The sequence below is a fragment of the Oryzias latipes genome, chromosome 20 (assembly GCF_053564925.1).
Source record: "Oryzias latipes strain Hd-rR chromosome 20, Olatipes_Hd-rR_3.1".
Taxonomy (NCBI): domain Eukaryota; kingdom Metazoa; phylum Chordata; class Actinopteri; order Beloniformes; family Adrianichthyidae; genus Oryzias; species Oryzias latipes.
Window position 1 is genome coordinate 726,247 of NC_136256.1, and position 21,596 is coordinate 747,842.

Here is a 21,596-nt window from a genome sequence, read left to right on the forward strand (position 1 = left end):
GTACCAAACACAGTCACACAACATTCACCAACAGCAGAGTCGTCATGAGTCACCTGTCCAAGAGCCACAGGGCTGGACTGTTCGTCATGGCTGGTGGCTGAGAATAGCTCAAAGGTAGAGGGGTTAAAGTGGGAGAACAGAAGCATAAAGACCTTAATGATCAAACCTTAAAACACCAATAAAACACTATCCATCAGACAAAGCATCCACATCTGCATGAAGGGTGACCATCTTCTTTCATTGTACTGTCATTAAACACATATTTATTGCAGAAATACGATGGAATTCTTACAGATGAGGGAACACAAACCTCCAAAGAAACTGTCCTGACTTCCACACGTGGAAGAAATTCATACAGAAAATGACATTTTCATTTTATAGGCATTTGTGAAAAAGGACTCACTGACTGGAGGCTCTATGGTCACAGACATCAACACTGTTCAGGTTAAGTTGTAAACAAACATGGGAAAATGCACTCTTCTCATTTGTCCCTGAAGGGAGTCTCAGGGGACGCTTCTCTTCTGCTTGGTTGGACCCCCTCTGTTTCTCCTGTCCTTTTTTTGTTTGGTTTAGTCCAAGTTCAGCTTTTATCATGTTCCGGTTCCCCTGCTTTTAAGTCCTTAACGACCACATGCCTGAGTTCAGGGCTTGGGGAGGCTGGTCTACTTATAGTTCTGCTTGTGTGTGTCATTTTTTTCCTTTTTTATTTGAGCACATTTGTGTTTCCATATCACTCCTTTTTGTCCCTCACATTTGTGTTGTTTTTGCCTCACAAATCCACTTGTTTAGTATTCTGAAACATTACAAACAGATGTGCGTTCTGTTCTTGACATGCTGGGTAATCTGCCGTTTTATCTTCTAACTCGGAACAGGGTTTCTCAGAACATGTGTGCTGAGTCATGCTGAGTGTCTGAGGACACTGGGTGACTCAGGCGCTCAGGTGTCATAAACAATCCTTGTTTGAATCACAAAGGAGCTAAGGTAAGTCCAGCCATGACTGAAAAATAACTGCTAGTTGCTGAACAATGGCATCAATGATAACCAACCATCATGTCAGGACAATGCATGGTTTTGACTTTAGAGACGGAAGAATCCTCTCTTATCTCCCTCCAGCTGGAGCATGCTCTGTGCAACGCAGTCATGGAAAAACACCACCAAACGTCACCTGATGTCTCCACCCCTCTGTCAAAACTCCAACTCCAGACATGAAATGCCCAAAAAAAAGCTTTGTTCAACAGAAAACAAGTTCATGTGTGTCCCACATTAGTCACACATTGCTTTGGCTCTGCTGGAGCTTTTTTCCCAATCATCCATTCAGAGGGATTTCTCATCTCCACTGTTGCCTTTTCCTCACTAGATTACACAGAACTTTCCTTAACCCTTGTGCAATCCTATGACCCCACCCTTACAGTGACGGGTTCTCCCTTCCATGACTGTGTTTGGGTGTCACCTTTCATTTTTAATAAGGAAAGATGTTAAAACTTTGATTGAAAGTCTAAATAGTGACACAGAAATGTGTGTCAGAATTTGGCCAGACAAGTGGAATGGCATCTCCTACTGTTTTTGAATCAAAGGCAGCCAGGAGAAGATTGATGATGAAAAAAGTCCTTTCAGTAGAAACAGTGGTACTTGGAGACGATTCTTCTTTCATTTCAAAGTAAAGCACATATTTTACTCATAGGTTTTGCACCCGAGGTGGATTACAAAAACACTCCTTTCATCACTCCTGGTTATTTTTTGAGCCCCCCATGGTCCACGAGTAAATAGGTTTGCCCTCCTCTGGTCTGTACCCATCCAAGGCAGGTGTGGTGGAGTTGTGGTAAAGAGTGGTTGTGTCTTTGGTATTGATAAAGATCAGCGGCTGCTCTGTCCTTTTTCCCAACAGACCCAAATTCTCCATAACCCTTCACTGTTTCCCTGCAGCATGCACAGACAGGAGGAATGCTGGACTTTCGGCTCAGAAAAGTAAAAAATGTTGACGAAAATGAATATTGGAAGTAAATTTGATCCAGGAAGAAGCTTATCTTCTCCAGCTTTTGTTTCTTTTTACTCATGAAATAGAAAGCCCAGGTTCCAATGCTTTATAGCTGAACTGTTCTAACTGATGTTCACTGAGCTAGAGATTCATATCATTTGAATAAACCAGGCTTATTACGTATTTGGAATGTGATTATTTTCAAAGCTACGACACAAAAATACAAAGATGCTATTTTGCAGTCCTGCAGCCTTGGAAAAAGCTTTTGGTTTCTGACAGGATTGTGATGATGTCACAGTTTTGCCAGTTTTATGCAAATGTGTTTTTTGGTGAAACTCTGATCAAACTGACATTGACATTTTGTGGCTTTTGTGTCCTTGTGATTTTCAGCTAGTTCAGTTTTATCTGGATCACACCAGGTTCCTGTTTCAGTTTACCAAGCCATGCTTTCTATGTCTTTTTCTTCTCAGTTCAGTTCTTTTGCTTTTCTTTGCTCATTTGCTCTCTCAGGGTTCCTTAATATAAAGAACAAGCTGCTTCTCTATCAGGTCAGAGCGTAATTTGTGTTGACATAGGCACTTACGTAAGTGACTGACGTATCACCTGCAGATTTTATCTGTGGAATTTGCCAACAGTTAGTAAGGAGCCGGATCGTGAAACTTTCTAATGACTGGACTGCTGTGTGAAGGACAACAGAACCACCCATATTTCCTAAATGTGTGTAACTTACATTATCCTTACAAATACTTGACACACACACAACAATGGTACGTTCCATTTTCATGAGGTTCTTTAAGAAGCCTGCAAGAACCTTAAGGGAACTGTAAGACAAAGCTGTATTGATGGTATATAGGACTGGACTCAGGGACCCCCCCAGCCCCACACACACATGTTGGCTTCAAGACGTCTAAATCCCATAGACATTTATAGAGAAATAAACAGCTTTTACTCCTTATGTCAGTATGTAATGAGTAAACGGTCATTCTAATGGTCAGAGGAACTGTTCTGGCTCTGATTTATTTTTCAACATGTTCTCAATAGTCCTCTTTTTTCTTTCTCACAAGCTATAAACTGACCAATAAGATGCCTCATTAAAAGTAGGTGGAGCCTGCCCTCCACAACCAACATTTAAAATATTTGATTGACAGATTTTGTGAAGCCTGGTTCAAAGTGTGGCCTTTTAACCAGCTGATTGTCAGAAGTCAGAGCTCTGTCTCCCCCTGTGGTCACCAGCAGGAACCATCTCTAGAGTACTGAAAGCAGCGTGCACGTTCTGGATGCCACACACCTGACTCATTCACTCAATCAACCACAGCATGTTTAAGTTCTGTACTGAGCCTCACTCAGTGTGAAGTATTGTTTGTGCCTGTGTGCCCTTACTTACAGAGTGTTATATCTGGACTTGTTTTCGGGAGCTGGTTCAGCTCGTGCTGGTTTGCGGCGCCTTCCGTCTGTGAAACCAGGGTTCAAATCCAGGCTGCTCCCTATTCCCTTCTCTGCTTCTGTGCCGGTCCCAAGCCCAGATAAATTGAGAGGGTTGCGTCAGGAAGGGCATCTGGCGTAAAACATTGCCAAGTTAACCATGCAACTCATCCTCGAAGGAGAGATTGTTTCGCTGTGGCAACCCCTGATGGGAAAAAGCTGAAAGTGAAAGAAGATATCTGGACTTGTTTTCCTGTTCCAGGACCCCTGCTGGCTGCCCCGACCCTCGCCTGGATCTTGACTCTCCTGATGATCTCATGCCTGTTATTGACCCCTGCCTGTCTGACCCTGATTTAGCTTTGTGGACTTTTAGCTGAGCTAATAAACCTGCTGCATTTGGATCCAGTCGTGTTCTTGTGACAGTGATTTGCCAGAGTGGTTGTCATAGAAACAATGTCTCAGACCGATTCAGACCAATCACTGCTTACTGATGTCGTCTGTAATGGTGGTGTCTGTTGGGAAAAAAAATGGTGACCTAATTCACTCCATTTGATTGGAGCTGGATAAATATGCATTTAGTTGTTACTGCTTGGTTTAGATGGTTAAATGTCATCCATAAATTTGGAAGGAAATGACTCAACTGCAGCTAAAAAGCAGCAACAATACAGGGCATGAAATGTGGAGAAAGGATAGAGAAAAGAAATGGCACGCGATTAAAAAAGCATTAGTGAATGGTATGTTGTCAGTTATAATCCTGAAGCTCTGGGGAAATCCATAAAGGTCAAATGCACACACCAGAAGGAGACCAACCAGTTCTACTGGTTAAGTTCACGAGAGGGCATTACCTGATACACTGATGAACGGGTTGATCACAAGCATGGATGGCTGTGTCTGTCGGGTGTTGGTGGTGGTGGTGGTGGTGGTGGGGGGGGGGGGGGGTGTCATTTAATATTGATCTGTTTCCTGGTTTGATGTCCACCCTGTTGTGTCTGTTTTTTAAAAGAAGACAACAGTGTCCGTGGTTTGATGACGGGAGTGAGTCAGCTTAAAGATTTGATTTGGTTTTCAAAATAAAAGGGTCATGATTCACAATGGGAAGCAGACCCAGACCCAGACACTGGAACCCGGAAAGAGCTCAGGAGAGTTAGATGGAGGATAAGTTAATTTATTGTTCAGGACGAGGACCGGTGATGCAGCGTGGAGTTGTGGTCGTGACGTGGAGAGGAACCGGGAACTTGAGGTAAGTCGTGACGTGGCTTGGAGTTGAAGCTTGGCTTTGATTTGTGGCGAAACAAGGAGTTGTGGCGAGGCTTGGAATTGTGCGTAGCCTGGAGTTGTGGCGAGGCTGGAGGTTTTGGAGGACTGCTGGAGATCAGGCTGCTCGTGATGAGTTAGGACACAGGTAGACACCCGTGGAATTTTGTCCTGTAGATGAGCCAGAGAATGATAATTAGCATGAAGCATGAGCAACAAGAGACAAAACTTGAGACCAGGTAATGCACCATAAAGGGGCAACTAACTGGCAATGAATGCTGGAGCTGGAGCTCCTTAAGAAGGCTGGCAGGTGATAAAATGAGTGTCCACAGCTGGGTCCAATCAGCAAAGCAGAGCAGAGAGGGGAGGGGAGGGGAGGAGAGACTGACAGAGGGACTATGACAAAAAGTGTTGAAATTGCATTTTTACTTAAAGTGAGCACACATCTTCCAAAAATAACACTTTTCAATAATAAAAAAAATAGCACAATGAAGTTAGGCAAATTTAGAACCAAAACCGCCAAATCTGGCAACCCAATTCCCGCCACAGCTCCTTAACTGTGACGTAACTTTCTGTTAGCCACTCAGCCCAGTGGAAGTTTCAGAATAAAAGCAGTGCCACTTCCATTGAAGGTATTCTTCCATTTTGAGATAAAGTGTTGTGCTGTGAGTTGATTTTGTAATGTTGTGAAATGATTTTTTTGTGTTGTGACGGATTGTAGTGTGTTATTTTGTGCTGTGAGCCTCCTGGGCCACCGTAGTTCCTGCTTTGACTTTATGTTGTTTACTAGCTTTTCTAGTGAAACACAGGACACCACATTACCAGAAAGAGGTCCAAGAAGAAACAACACTTGAGAAATCCTGCCTGACGCATGACAGACACAAACAACCGTTCCAGGTGGCATTTAAAGCTTCAGTCCCACTGCTTATGGGCTTGGAAAAAGCTGTTTCTCTTGTGTTAGATGCTCCAGGGTTTGTGTTTTTCTCTTAGAGCCCAGCCGGTCACAGCAGATGCTTGTCGTCACTGTGTCGGGTTCTGCTGGATGTTTCTTCCTGTTAGAGGACTTGTCCTGACAAAAACTGTCATCCTCATGAACTTAGATGAATTTTGGAATGACATGAATTGAACTGGATTCTGCTATTCATGAAACATTTGAAAATCAATGAGATGCTTGTATAGCTGATAGGTGAACTATCTAGGAAACACTTTGATGGTTACTCTCTGTAGTTTTGTTTAGGTGTTGGTGTAGTTGTACAGCATTACAGTGGTGTCATTTCACAGAGGCCCCTCCCTCCCTCCCTCCCTCCCCCGCCCTTGTGTGACTCACCTGAGCTGCTGTCAGAGCAGAGCCCAAAAGCGGCTGGCAGTCCGTGTTTCAGCAGAATAGCTTGGATCCGGTCAGGATGAAGCTCTTCCTTTTTCTCACCATGGTTCCAGTGGTTTGGAGCTACCCGAACGGAAAAGTCACCTCCAGCTGTGATGACCTGACACCTCAGCACGGGACAAGCTCACAGACAGCAGCATCACCGTACACCGTGGCTGCATCATCCAGGAGCTACACAGTGGGACAGTCAGTGACAGGTAAGAGTCAGGCTGGGCTGTCCTTCCTCTCATGGCTCTGTGTTCAGTGTCATGTTAGGGTTGAAGTAAAGCTGAGGTGCAGCTGGTTAATGAGCAACAACAGAACGTTGAGTTTTCTCTGTGGTTTTACAGAAGTGTTTCTAGAGAGTCCTGGATTCTTTTTATGGTTTTTGTCTTGTCACCGCAGCAACAGATTCCCAGCAGATAGCAGCTGATTGTAGATGCAGAATGGAGAAGATGTGAATGATGTTTCATTTCTGTGTTGAGGGGGTCATGGTGTCTGCAAACAGTTCCTGTTATCAGTGCTCCTGACAGCAGACTTTGTAACCTTTGAGGCGTTGCCGTCATTATCAGCAGAGTTTACACACTTTAATTAAGCTAAAAAAACAGCTGCTGTGGATTTCTTTGGTTCAGCTGATGCTGGGCCACAAACCAACACCCAACCACATGTCTGACATCACCAAGAGGCTCATCCACACCTCTCCTCCACCACATTTGTGGTGGGGGTTCATGTTTGTCTGACATCATCAGTTGGAGCATCAGAAGCTTCTTCATGCCCCCGGGGGCAGCTGAAGATCTGTCTGCAGTCTCTCAGTTCAGAGAGCGTCCTCTGTGGATTTCATGAGTCACAGGCCACTGCTGCTGATCTGTGTCTTCCTAAAACTGCTTTTAGTTTAAACTGAACTCATTGCACTTTTACACACCCACAATAAAAAGATGTGTGTGTGGGTGTGTGAGGGGGAGGCACAGGACTCTCAGTGCAGATGCTGTAAACAATACAGAAAAAAAATGACAAACCAGAGAGAAATTGACATTCCAGTATCTTTGACACTCGCTTCCTCTTTCCCTCCAAGTTGTCCTCCAAGCTCCAATTGGAAAGTCGTTTATGGGATTCCTGCTGCAGGCCAGAGAAGTCGGGAGTCAAACTCCTGTGGGCTCCTTCTCCATCTCATCATCTAATGCTCAGCTCCTCACCTGCAGCAACCAGCCGGTACGTTTTCTCACAGAGCTCTCCATGCTGGCCCTGAACTCCAGAACCAAAACCCACCCATGTTGATCCTGAATTCTACACTCGGTAGAACATTTCTGTGGAGTGTGATTGTGTACTGAGCTGTTGGGTCTAGGGTCTCCTCAATGTGCTTTGTGCTGTTGGTGTGGCTGTTTGTAGTGCTCCACAGAGTGTGCAAAGCTTCTGGAGTGACTGCCATCAGGGAGACCAGCCTGGTGGCATCAGTAGATCTCATACCTGAAGCACCTGGACACTTTGATTAGACTGAGCGAACCAGCAGCTGCTTATCAGCGCGTTTGAATTACAACAGCGGGAAGCTGAAATGAGGAGCTGACCTTGCAACAGCTGTGTTACGAAATCAACAGGAGCAGCAGTGAAGACCCAGAAAAGCTGGGGGGCAGCATTACACACACTAGTGTACAGCCTGCTGGACACCATTCAAAGAAGAAGAAGGAGACCCAGATGAAGCTTCCAGTAATCAGTCTGGTCCTTGTGGTTGAGTCCTGATTGTGTTTACACTAAAACCTGGAACCGTTGTGGATCTGGATTGTTGTGTTAAAGGTTTCTATTAACGTGGCGCAGACAAAAACAATCAAGACTGGAAAAAAAGCTGCACTGAGTCATCTTCTAGTTATAGATGTGCTTCTGCGGTTGAGGTGTAGCTTTAAAGTTGTTGGTGGCTGAAAATTCAGTGGTGGACACCACAGGTGAGAAGGCAGGGCTCCACCAACAAGGTGCAAGCAGGGAGGAACTGGTGTGGACTGAGGAAGTTTTCAGGTGGGAAAGGGGAAACATCCTCTCAACACCGAGGGAGAACCTAGACTTGGGTCATCCATTGCTGGGGGGCAGGTTTAGAGAGTTCCCTTCCTCAGAGGAAGCACATCCATCTGATGGACCTGTGAGCGGAATGAGCAGAGCGTTCTGACTAAAGAGACCGTTCAGAGGCAGTGTTGGTGGTCATCAGGCCTCCTGGAGCTCCACAGAGTGAAGCTGTTCACATTCACATGTTTTATGTTTGCAGAACACAGCTGTCTCCCAAACTTCCGCCTCTACAAAGACTGAAATCCAAGTGACGTGGCAACCCAGCCCATCCCAAGTGAAAGACATTGAGTTCCAGTGAGTGTTGCCTTTTGATTCCCTAAGGTTAGGAAGAGGAATGAGCCTTGGCTCAGACAAGCAGAGGGAGCTGTTCCAATGCTGTAGTCATGAAACTCCTCAAAGACTGAGGAAGAAAGTCACCAGGTCTACCAGAGCCTGAGGTCCAGACTGAGGATGGATGTGGAACAGAGTTCCCAGCTGATCAAGAACAGACAAAAACCAGCAATAGAACGGAGAACACTGCAGGCAATTGAAAGGCTTCAAGAACTCATGGGTAACGGTGCATTCACTGACACTACGACAGCAGAGAGTCTTTGACCATCAGCCCACATGCATCAGAAGGTTCCAGAAGCCGTCACGGCCCCCAGTTCTTCTTTCAAATGTCTATTTCAGTCATCACACCTTTAACGACTTCTAGCCTGAAAAGCTTTTCAATTAAATCAAAAAATAGTTTCCAGTATTTCACTGTTGCTATATTAGTGATATTAAGCATGAAGGCTTAATATATCTTTATGTATTATGTAAAGCACTTTAAATTGTCTTTGTGCATGTAATGGGTTATACAAATGAACTAGCCCCAGGACGGTCTGTAAACAGCCCACGGGACATTCAGAGTTCCCTGTCAGTGTGGGAAAAGTCATTCGCAGAACAAGCTATTTTCGTCAGCAGCATAGAAACAACCCGATTCGTCACTCCATTGCAGTGACGTGCGGTGAGGTTAATGGCTGGTGAGGCACTGACGTCATCAGTCAGATTTACAAACACATGAACCATACTGAGTAACTTATTCACTATTTGATTGACAACAGTTAACGTGTTTTGTTTAAAATATCATTTCAACATGTTTTTTTTCATATACAAACTGCAGCATAGAAAAAAGCACAAACGTTATTATCGTCTTACCTTTACTTGTAAATAAAGTCCATACGCCGCTCCTTCTGAAGAAAATGACTTGCCGCTTGCTGTCACTTCTTCTATGGTTTTATAGCGTCATAATCTCAGGGCTCACCGGCGCCCCCTAACATGAGGCACGAGAACTGCTGGCCTCACCCAGCGGCTTTTTTGCCGGCGTTTAGCGCTCAGCACAAGAAACACGTCCCTCACATACAGTTATTTATAAAAACAAACACTGTACATCATATACATCTGCTAAATTATGTAAACTCAGCTCATATAGTACAAGTGATTTGAACCGACATACAGAGAGACAGCAGTACCGTCTGACTGCATTGGTATTGCGCAATCCAAGGTGAGGCTCAGCGGGCTGGTGCCTCATCGCACGTCACTTAGTATCTGAACGGCAAATGCGGAAATTCAGCGATTTTGAAAAGAAAAAACACCCAAAAATGGTAAATTTAAATGGAAAATGACTGCAAAGCACAAATTACTGATTAAATATAATAATTGAATTAATTCTTTCTCTTTTCTTCCCATAATGACAGGTGAGGCACAGCCTCACCTGCCTCTCCTGACTGCACGTCACTGCTCCATTGTCTATGCCCACCTCCTCCTGCAAAAGGGTCAGGGGGTTCGGGGGTGGGGTTAGGCAGCAGTCACAGGATAAAGGTGGGGGTTAACACTGAACAGGTGACAGCAGACACCACTGAGTTAGTTTAGTTTAGTTTCTTGAACCAAACCAAACTATAAAAGGACATTGCTGACTGCTCTTAGTTTGTTTATTCATGAGCCTAACAGATGATGCCTTCATGAACACAATGATGCTCATAGGTCATTGTGGTTCTGCAGAGGAGAGGGAGACATCTTCTGGAGATGAAGAGAGTCTCCAGACTGCATTAACTAACTCATTGAGGTGCCTTCATGTGTTTCTGCAGCGCAACTTTTGTACAAAGCAAAAAAGTCTACTGGGTGGACGTGAAGAGCCTGTCCCTGAGTAGATCTTCAAATGGATCCAGCACGTCTGCCCTTGATGTGAGTAAACACCTTAGACAGCTAAAACCCCTGATGACTGAGGTTAGAGTGAATGTGATGGATAAATGTGATGGAGCCGACTGAACCCCTTTCCTTCAAAAATGAGACGGATCTGGTTGCAGATGGAAACTTTTAAAAGAAACCAGAAGGAAGTAGAAGGTGGGCCTTCAGTTCTCTCTGAGTCCATGAAGGCTGAAAGTCCTGAAAGTCCTGCAGGAGGCGTCATGGGGCTGGGCTACAAAGGTGTGAAGGTGTGTTCAGAGTTCACCTGGTGTTTTCTACGATAGATCATCTCCAAGAGCGGCTGTGGAACCTCAAAGATCTGCCTCAGCCGGCCCTCGGACTGTGACCCTTCTGTCAGCAGCAGCTGTTTTTTCATGTCAGCCACGGCACTGGCTCCCGGCAGAGTGAGCTACGAGATGTCCGGTCCCTCCAGCGGATACATCGCCTTTGGATTCTCTGATGATCAGGAGATGGTGAATGGAAGGGAGCACCTGGGTGCAGGGAGCAGACCTGAGCGCTTGTTCAAATGTCTTCATGCTTGTGTGTCTGCAGGGAAACGATGACATCTACATTTGTGGCGTGGCGGCTAACGGTTTGGTGTCGGTTCAACACGCCTTCTCTACAGGATCCTCGACTCCATCCACCCTGCCTCTGGTACCAAACGTCTCCACACGCTCTGTGACTAAACCTGTATGCCACGGTTGAAGCACATGCAGAAATGGCCTCCATTGTCCCACAGGGGAACGTATCTGATGTGGAGGCGTCGATCAAGAACAACGTGATCAAGTGTGTCTTTGTTTCCTCAAACCCCATTTCCACTCAGAGGGCGGCGGTCAGCAGCCCAACCTACTACCTCCTCTATGCATACGGACCCAGCAGCAACGGTAAGGACACACCTGATGTTCAGATTCCAGCTCCGTCCTCCTGTGAGCGCAGCCTCAGCTGTGCATGACAGACTGAGCATGCTCATGACTGCAGCTGCTGTTTGCATTGCTGTGTCTTCATGTGTTAGAGCTCTCAGCAGTGAGGAAACAAAGGATGCCTTCCTACATGTAACTCAAACTCCCTGAAAATCACTGCTGCTTTTAAATGCCCGTTTGTTGTAAAGCTAGAAGCTTGGACACAATCGCCTCATCCGTGATCTTTGTTTACTGCTCAGAACCCATGAAATGTGAGCCGACAACCTTTAATTCCAAATCTACGTTTGCGTTAACACAAAAGCTGAATCTGACGGTCCCACCCTGTCTGTCCTGTGAAAGAAATCAGCAGCATCAAAGGGAAACGGTCTGAGAGGAGACTGCCTCCTGCAGACAGCAGAGACAGTTCAAAGGCTCCCAAAGTCCCTGAAACCCCACAAAGCATTTGTATCTGTAGAGATTGTGAACAAGCCTGCTGGCTGCAGCCTCCTTCAGCTTTCGGTGTGTGTAACAGGACAGATCCAGAAACATACAGGAACTTTTGTCAGCAGTGATAAGATGGACGTCTCCAATCCGCAGACGAGCCAAAGTTCTGGATTACCCAAGATCATCCAAGCACACGGTGAGTTCCTGTTCTTCTGTCTGCACTCATTTGACCAACACTAATGAACAAACATGAGGATTATTTAAAAAAACAGATCTCTCATGGCTGTGATTTGGAAAGCATCCTTGATATTTGTTAAGGTGACAAAGAGCAGCTTTGCTGCTAAAGGCCTGTAAAATACTCAATATTTAAAATACTTAACGATCCTGATCTCTGTGTACACTGAAATGAGACAATAGGAACAGCCCCTCCCCCTCCTCTGTCAAAGTGGAAAAGTCTGAAGTCTGAGGGCCACATTTAAATCAATGGTTCTTCTGTGTTTTCTTTTGGTCTGGGATCTGTGGTCCCTAGAAGAGACATCATTTTTAAAAAGCCCGTCTCTCTATTGCACATGCTTCTGAAAGGCCCCTGCTGGAGCCCAAAACCTGCTAAAAAATCTCTTCTTCCCACTAGAGGAAGCTTGTAGTTGATTTTCTGAAGACCAGATGAAATGTTTTCAGTTTTTGAAAGTTTAGTCGGATCTCTCTCTTGGCTCACAGCCTGTTCTCAGTAAGACAGCAGCCTTGTTTGCACCATATTTCTAGTTCAAGACGTTCTCACTCAGGACTGCTGCTATAAAAAGACCTTGAGTGGTGTTTGACTGTTTCAGGGACGTTGATGCTCACATCCTGGATGACCACTGCCACGGTGGGAATGATGTTTGCTCGATACATGAAGTCCACCGCGAAAGGACAGAAGCTGTTGGGAAAGGATGTTTGGTTTGTGGTGAGTTTGTCTCAGAAGGTCCACCATGGTCGCTACGGAGACGTGAGATAAAAAGAAGCTTAGAATTTGATCATAAAGTGGAAGAAAACTTTCCTTTACAAGCTCTTGAAGACACCCTTCTCACACACACCACACGAGTGTACACACACGTGTACACACACAAACATGCGTACACACAAACACGTGAATACAGGCACATGTGCACTCACAGACATGCAAACACACATGTACACTCACATGCACCTGTGTAAACACACACATTTACAACATACATAACAGTAACGTGCACTCACACATCCAATTATGTCTACACTTCTAATAACGTGATGACCAACATAGCAAAGACAACAACAGTGGCATGAGATCTGCAGGAGGAGCCACAGCTAGTTGCTATGGAGACTCAGACAAACAGGTGCTTGTTCCTATGCTGCAGTGCTCATGTGTCTGAACACGCCTCCCCAGCTCTGATGGGTGTGTCTTCACCTGCTGGAACATGGAGAGGCTCCTGGATGTTTGTGATGAAAGTTCCCGATCATGATGTGAGCCCGTGTCCCTGCAGGTCCACGTGGCTGTGATGAGCGTCACTGTCATCGCCACCTGCATCGCTTTCATCCTTCCCTTTGTCTATGCCGGGGACTGGGCTGGGGTCAGTGCACGCCAACACTCGTCGGCTTTCTGCTGAGCTGCTGCTGCTGCTAATGCTGCTGCTGCTAATGCTGCTGCTGCTGCTGCTAATGCTGCTGTGTGTCACAGGGAGCTCATCCGGTGCTGGGATGCCTGGTTATGATCCTGTCTCTGCTGCAACTGCTGGGGGCGCTGCTGCGCTGTGGACCCCAACATCCTCGGTACAAACCTCATTGTGCATGATCACAGATCACCACTGTGCACGCATCTGTCATACATGGTCTTAACATGACTCATTCTCCTGGACCGCTGAGTTAGACACTGCCTTTCTCTCAGTAAAGCTTTTTAAGGTACCGCACAAAGAATGCAACAAACATTAAACCATTAAGAAATCGAACCAGAATCCGCTTTATTGGCCAAGTAGGAGAGCACATACTCAGACTTTGGCTTCGGTGTCTTATGCTCTCATGTAGAGGAAGAGCCAAACAAGGACAAAGTATAAACAGGTGTAAAAAAAAAAAAGAAAACATTTAAGCTAGTCTAACAAATGTGGGACTGGTCAAAGTTCATCAGAGCAACATTTCAGGGGAAGAAGCTGTCTCTGTGGCGTGTGCTCTTGGCGTACAGAGCTCTTAAACGCCGGCTTGAGGGGGGGGGGGGGTCTAAAGTGATTGTGTTCAGGGCGGAAGGGGGCTGTTGAGATTTTGGACATATTTTACTTTAACAAGAGGGGTTATTAATCTTCTGACAAACCAGAGGTATGACTGAATAAACCCCTTTTGCAATCAAGGCCAAACTTTTTTCATCTCTATCGTATTTGTAACTATTTTTAACTGGACCAGACAAAAAAGGAAAGGAGGGAAGAAGAGAGAGAGATGTTGAAGTGGGGGGGGGGGAGTGTAGGAGGGTGATTTTTGAAAAAGGAAGGGGGGGGGGGGGTAAAACCATGAAATAGCATAAAGCAACACGTTTCTGGATGGTTACACTCATTACAGTGAGGTTCAGATGTAATACAGGTCTAGAAGGGGTGGGGCCTGTTCACACACACTCAAATGTTATCAACACACCTATTGGCTCCAAAAATGTCCACATGTCAACATGTACACAATACAAATACTGTTCACACACACAAACCTATGCCTTCAAACCAACTAGTGTGAAACATTTCATTCAATCACACAAACTATTAGTGCAAAGGTGAGCTAACACCTGTGCTCAGGTGAGTGTTTATGTTCTAAAATGGATGATGGGATGTCAAAAGATTGTTGATTGATGAAGATCCGGGTGCTAAATGTAATCTGCAACAATCTGCAATGGTTTAAAGCCAGATTCAGAGATATAATCGGTTTGTTTGGTCCACATGATTGCAGTTGAAATACTGTAACCAACAGAAGATTTGGGGCGTTTTCCTTCTACTGAGTGTTCAGGCCTCCTGCAGCTCTTAGAGCCGTGGATGAAGTTGAAGAAAGAAATGAAAAGAGATATTCCTCTTCTGGTGGGAGACCATAACGGCTCTCTTTCTCCCTGACAGGAGGTTTCTCTTCAACTGGTTTCACGCTTCAAACGCAGTGGCAGTCAAGGCTCTGGCTGGTGCGTACTGAGATTAAGGTATAGGCTGAGTGAAACCTTCTGCCACGTCTGAAAGCAGCGTCTTTGTGTTTTTGAACAGTGGCGGCCATTTTCACCGGCCTGAGCTTGGTTGACTCCACACATGGATGGCTGATGCAAGTGATGGGAGGTTTCCTGGGCTGGGATATTTTGTTCTACTTCCTGTTTGAAGTGAAAATCCGGTGGAAGATGAACACAGCAGGTATGTTCCAGCAGCTTTATTGCACATTAAAGGACAGTTCTGAGTGTTGGGTTCTTTGAAATTCGGCCCCTAAATGCAACACTTTAACTCAGAATTATTGGTAGAGACCATGTCTGTCTTTAAAACATTCTCCCTCAGTCAGGCTTATGGTTGATTCCAGGCAGGCCTTTTTTTCTGCCAGAGCAATTCTCCGGGATAGAAAACTACAGTTTTTCTTTTGGAACTCAGTATACTGAAACGTTTCTCAGTTTTCCATTTTACTGCGAAAACTTGGCAGATGGAATCAATCAGCTGATCAGCCTGTCGGTGTTCATGGACTGAAGTGAATCTGCTCATCTGTCTGCATCTGCAGTCAGTTTTGAATGTTCAGTCCTTCAATAAGTCTGAAATCTTTTTTTCCTGTTTTCTCTTCAGTGGAAGTGTCGGGTTCCAGAACGGTAAGAGTAAAAGGGTGAATGCTAACAACCAAACAATGCTCCAAAGGACTTCATGTTGTTTCAATGATGCTTTCAGCAAAGTGTGGTGCTGAGGATGGTGTATGTGATGGGGAACCTGGCCTTTCTCATTGCTCTGCTGGTTGGAATCGGAACGTCGTGAGCGCCAACGTTCACCTGGACCGCGCTCCACAGCTCCAGAAGGGCTGGACTTTGGTGGAGAAAGTGATGTGTGGCTGATAAAAACTTTGAATTAAACAAAACAGAACAATCACCTGTGTGTTCTAACTGGATATGTTTGATTTGACTGCAAAGGAGCTCAACACTGGAATTCTCAACTTTTGCAAAAGAGGAAGAATTCAGTGTGTGGAGAATAATTTACAGTCTTCACATTTCTCTTTTATTCAGTTGCCAACAGCAAACCTGAACAGAGCAAAGCAACGGAATTTAAGGAGGGGGGGGGGGGGGGCTGACGATGAAGCAGTTTCACCGAGTTCTGAATAAGGAAACAGCCATCAAGAACCGGACAGACCTGTGTGGGGGGGGATTCACCGAAAAAATGAAGCTGAGAAGCTTTCAGAAATCCCAGAACTGGTTCTGGTGTCAGCAAAACAACAAATGAGGCAAGGAAGTGTGGGATGGCGTTTGAAGCGTGTGCTGCTCCGGTTTCACTGCCGCTCATCTTTCTGACTCGGTTTAAAGGAAAGGTGTATGGAGTGATATTTCTGCCACCACGTTGCACACAAAACTTTCTAAGTTGAACACAAAACTTTCTAAGTTTTTTGCTTTCAAAACCTTTTTTTTGCTTTCAAAAACGTTTTTTGCGTTTGCAAAACACATTTTTTTACGTGCGTTGTGTCAGATCTCGCTTTTGTCCTATCTTTGATTTTGCTGACTTCTTTGAACGCGACTTAGCGTGATATGACTGCCACTGACATTGCCAAAAAGAAATTCGCAAGCGTTGTGTGTCATCTCACTTTTTTCCTATCTTTGCTGAGTTAAGTTTCTGTTTGACCTGACCAAGTGACCAAGCTGCCATCAAACAGCTGCTGATTGGACCAGATTCTAACCAATCAAATCGCCATATGAATCTAACATGGTGTCTGCTGCCGAGGCTCAGAGGCTGAACCAGCTCTTTTTACCCTCATTTTTGTATTTTTGGAAGAAGACGTTTTCATTTTTTTAAACATAATTTTAACAATAATTCATACTTTCTTTTTTTAGCAATAGTTCATTTTTATTCAGTCAAATTTTTGAATTTATGGCTGAGGATCTCCTGAAACTGTAAAGTTTATCTGCTGACATTAAATCAACAGGTCTGTGTGATCTGTGAAAATATTAGTGAAAAGTGTGATTTTCTTTAAGGTCTGTTTGTCAAAACAAAACAATAAAAGATTCAAAGCACATATTATTTAATGCTGCACACGTGTTTAGGATCAGATGAACAGCAGTAATAATCAGAAGAATGATGGTTCACCACAGGAGACTCAATGTATATAACACAGAAGAGGCACTTTTTGACTTTTATTATCATTTATGTTTTAGAACTTGTAAGCGTTTGTCCAAAGTTAAAAAATATTAGTCATAAAAAATGCTATTTTCTCTTAATATTTCAACAATTTTGACTAAAATAAAACAATAGTTCAGATACAAATCTTAAAAAGTGTTGCTTCCCTGCTGGAAGAGTCAGAGCTCGGACGTTTTTTTCTGCTGCAGACAATTTAAACACGTTCATCACTACACTGACATGAATAAATACTAAACTCTGTTTGATTTTAGCTGCTTTGCTGCTCCTTCTGGGTTTTACTCTGAGAGAAACGGGCCAGAATCGTTGAAAACGGCAGAACCCTGTACGAACAGAACCGACACAAAGTCTTAAGTCCATGTCTGCCTCGGCGTACCGTCAATATCCGTCAATAACCCTCAGAGACACTTGATTGGTTAGAATCTGGTCCAATCAGCAGCTGTTTGATGGCAGATTGGTCACCTCAAAACGAAACTTAACTCAGCAAAAATAGAAAAAAAGTGTGATGACACACAACGCTTGAGAATTTCTTTTTGGCGATGCCAGTGGCAGTCATATCACGCTAAGTCGCGCTCAAAGTAGTCAGCAAAATCAAAGAGAAGACAAAAGCGAGATCTGACACAAACGCACGGGAAAAAAAGCGTTTTGCAAACGCAAAATACGTTTTTGAAAGCAAAAAAAAAGTTTTTGAAAGCAAAAAAAAAAATTTTTGAGCAAAAAACTTAAAGTTTTGTGTTCAACTTAGAAAGTTTTGTGTGCAACGTGGTGGCAGAAATATCACTCCATAAAGGTGTGTCTACTGAGTCTGAAACCAGAGCTGTCAGCAGACAAAGACCACGTCATGGAGGCAGACCCGCCCACAAGTGCATGGAACAAACTTTAATGCAGACCTGGCCCCAGAAGACGGGCCGGGCCCACCCATCTACAACTCAGGGCCCCCCAGGACAGGTTGCCACTGTACTGTATAGTTTCACATTCTGCATTGTTCTATTCTAAAATGACTAAAAATGGACACTAGACCGTGGTTAAAAAAGTGAGCACATGACGCACAAGCAGGAATAAGACAACATCAGCGGAGACAGTATAGTCAATGCCATGGTGACGAGCATTTCACACAAGCAGGTGTGCCTCAGATATTATCTTGTGCAGTGTTTTTCAACCACTGTGCCGCAAGATATTGTCAAGTGTGCCGTGGGAAATTATCAATTTGTGTGCCTGTGCATTCAAGCGCCTGGCAGAATATTCATTACTCTTCAGTACTCTTCCATACCAGTAGGTGGCAGCAGCAGATAACTAATTGCATGCTTGCAGCGGCAGGTGGCGTTGACGGTGACATTGTGAAAGACAGGACAACGGTGAAAGTGATAAGTTTTTGAAGAGGAAAAATTCTGGCTCTGAACTGGACCCTGGACAGAATGCGGGAGGCAATACAACGAAAGCTATCTTTCATTTGGATTTACTTTTAGCGGTGATGCAAGAACACAGACTCCATTGTGCTTGGTATGTGGGGAAAAGCTCTCCAACGAGGCTCTGGTCCCGAGTAAACTCAAACGCCATCTCCAAACGAAACACCCTTCACTTCAAAACAAAAAGTGGAATATTTTGTTCGCCTGCGTGAACACACAGATAAACAGGCAACTTTCATGAGAAAAACTGCAAAGGTAAATGAGAGAGCCATTAAAGCTAGCTATCATGCTGCTGAACTTGTGGCTAAATCCAAAAAGTCCAACACAGAGCAATTAATACTTCCTGTCTGTAAAACCACTGTAAATGAGATGCTCGGACCTGAAGCGGCTAAAGAAATAGACCAAGTCCCTTTTTCCGTTAACACAATTTCCAGACGTATTAATGAGATGTCTGCAGACATCAAAAGTGTGGTTTAGGACAAGATCTGTATCAGTAATACGTTTGTGTTGCAAATTGATGAGTCTACTGATATAAGTGGACATGCGCAACTTTTGGCCAATGTGCGTTTTGTGGATGGAGACATAATCAGAGAAAACTTTTTATTTTGAAAGGCTATTTTGGGTGACATCAGAATATCTGGAAAAAGGAGGACTTAAGTGGGAAAACTGCACGAGTGTCTGGACTGATGGAGCTGCAGCCGCGGTCGGGCGCACCAAAGACTTTGTAAGCAGTGTGAAGGAAAAAAAACCCAAATGGGATCATTACGCACTGTTTTTTACACCGCCAAGCCCTCGTAGCCAAGACTTCACCAGCAGACCTTGCTCCTGTGTTGGATGATGTTGTACGCATGGTAAACTTTGTGAAGTCACGACCCGTGAAAAGTTGCATATTTGCGGCTTTGTGTGAGGAAATGGGAGCCTAAAGCCTGGCTGTTTCATACGGAGGTCCGATGGTTGTTGCACGGCAAGGTGCTGGCCCGTGTGCATGAGCTGTGAGAGGAACTTAAAGTGTTTCTGACAAATGAGAATCAGAGATATTTATTGTCATTGAACATGGGGATACAATGACATTGCAGCAGCCTTGGAGTGAAGAAGTTAAATAAAATAAAAAAGAATAAAAATAGAAATACTGTATTTACAACTCTGAACAAAAAAATGAACAATATGTACAGAAACTGTTAAATATTACATATTTGTGGATACAATAGAATGGAATGAGATGAGTTGCTGTGAGCACAGCATAATAAATATTGACTTATTGCACAGTCAGGATATTGCAAACATTGTAGTAAAAAGTCAGAGTGAGGTGTGATTGGTGGAGGTATGTGTATTCCGTATGGTAATTGCCTGTGGAAAAAAGCTGTTTCTTAAGGCCCGTTCACACCGGGACGAAATTTCGCCGACGTTTAACGCCTAGTGACTAAACAAAGGGCACCAATGTGAGTGTGCACACCGACACGAAAAAACGCCACGCGTCAAAGCGTCAAAAAAAAAAACGCCTCGGGTTCGTTTTTTTTTTTTGACGCCTCGCGTTGAAAACTATTCGACCAATGAGAATGGCGCTTTTGCACACGTGTCTGGAGCTTCTGAAGTTACAGTAAAACACAACTTGGGGGCGCTCAAACACAAAACTGCCTTGCTGAGCACATATACCAGCGAAGAAGATAGACGCCAAGTAGCGTCTACACTGCCGAGAAGAAATAATGACGGACATTCTAAAATATCCCCTTACCAAGTACCAGTTGGAGCTACTGGTGCTTGAAATATTCATGTTTTCTTTGTATTATTCTGACAATCGCGTAAATACTTGCTCTCTTCTTCTGAGTGAAAAGCGACTTTAAGAAGCGTAAAGTTGCGCAGCGCCACCTTGTGTACAGGAGTATTTCTGTTTACATTAAGCGCCATCTAATGTCAGTGAATGAAATTGCATGTTCGCTCGGCTCATCGTCAGCGAAAATCGCCTGGGTGTGAACACAAAAGACGTGGCGAAAAACGCTGGAGAAAAGTGACGGTGAGAAAGTGACGGTGAGGCCGTGATTGAAACCTTAAGCCAGACTGATAAATCGGCACATACCTGCTGCCAGAGAGCCTGGACAGGTGTGCTGAACCACAGTGCGTGCATGTAGCTGTCGGGTAGATTATTATCACAGTGCTCGCAAATGTCTGAGTTACTGAGACCCATCTTGAACATCCTCTGTCCAGTGTAGTAAATTCTGTGAAGAGTTTTGAGATGGATTAGCTGCAAATTTGGAGTTTTTGTCAGTTTAAAGGTGTTTAGACAGAGTTCTGACCAGAAGCTTTCATCTGTGCTGATGCTCAAATCTGCATCCCATTTTTTTGTTGGAAGGGCAATATTGTTATCTAAATTACATAAAAGTTTGTATATTTTGGAGAGAGTTCTATTCATTGAAAAATTAATCAGAGTGGTAACTAAATCTGGTAGCTTTAAATCGTTGTCTCTGTATTTAAACTTTTTAGTAATAATTGATTTAAGTTGCTGATATTCCAAGAAGTTATTTATTCCATGTTTGTCTTGAAGTTCCTGGGGAGTTATGAATCTTCTATCAATAATTACGTGCTCTAGTTGTTTTATGCCCCCTGCTTGCCAAGCTGGGAAGTGAATCATTTTTTGTTTATAAGGATGTCCGGGTTGTTCCAGATGGGTGTCATTTTGCACGGTTGAATTGGTGATTTTGATATTTTGAGAAATTCCCACCAGGCTGTTAAAGTGGCATTTATATTAATGCTTTTGAAACAATCCTGTTTTTTAACTATTTGACTAATAAATGGAAGATCTGACAGGTTGATCTTTCCACATAACGCCTGTTCCAAGTCTAACCATGAGTTGGTTTCTGGATTATTTTTTAACCATTTTAAGATGTATTGCAATCTATTTGCAAGAAAGTAATTGTGGAAGTTAGGTAATTCTAATCCTCCACAGTTTTTTGCGGATTTTAAAGTTAATAGACTAATTCTTACAGGTTTGTTGTTCCATAGAAAGCTTGATATGGATGAGTCTAATGTTTTGAACCATTTTAATGGCAGTTGTGTGGGAATCATTGAGAAGAGATAATTAACCTTGGGTAAGATTTTCATTTTAACCGTGGCTACCTTGCCCATAAGGGACAGAGGCAGGTTGGTCCAGCGTGTTAGATCATCCTGTATGCTTTTCAGTAATGGGGTGTGGTTTAGCTGCACCAGTTCTGATAGTTTGGGGGAAAAGTGGATACCCAGATATTT

At 44.0% G+C, this 21,596-nt stretch overlaps 1 protein-coding gene and 1 long non-coding RNA gene across 2 annotated transcripts; one reads left to right on the forward strand and one right to left on the reverse strand.

Annotated features, from left to right (window-relative positions):
• Nucleotides 1-5,976: 5,976 nt before the first annotated feature.
• LOC144988478 (putative ferric-chelate reductase 1) lies at nucleotides 5,977-15,699 on the forward strand. The gene is made up of 15 exons (XM_078938916.1): nucleotides 5,977-6,232; nucleotides 7,087-7,223; nucleotides 8,263-8,357; nucleotides 10,172-10,268; nucleotides 10,556-10,744; nucleotides 10,824-10,925; nucleotides 11,011-11,155; nucleotides 11,703-11,810; nucleotides 12,442-12,557; nucleotides 13,117-13,203; nucleotides 13,311-13,402; nucleotides 14,713-14,771; nucleotides 14,851-14,991; nucleotides 15,406-15,428; nucleotides 15,505-15,699. Exons 1-15 carry the CDS (start codon nucleotides 6,055-6,057, stop codon nucleotides 15,586-15,588), a joined length of 1,653 nt encoding a protein of 550 aa, XP_078795042.1. The 5' UTR covers nucleotides 5,977-6,054; the 3' UTR covers nucleotides 15,589-15,699.
• Nucleotides 12,453-13,171, reverse strand: LOC144988479 (uncharacterized). The gene is made up of 2 exons (XR_013652409.1): nucleotides 13,041-13,171; nucleotides 12,453-12,589 (listed from the first exon to the last, which is right to left on the reverse strand). It is a non-coding gene; the product is annotated as an uncharacterized LOC144988479 (long non-coding RNA).
• Nucleotides 15,700-21,596: the final 5,897 nt, after the last annotated feature.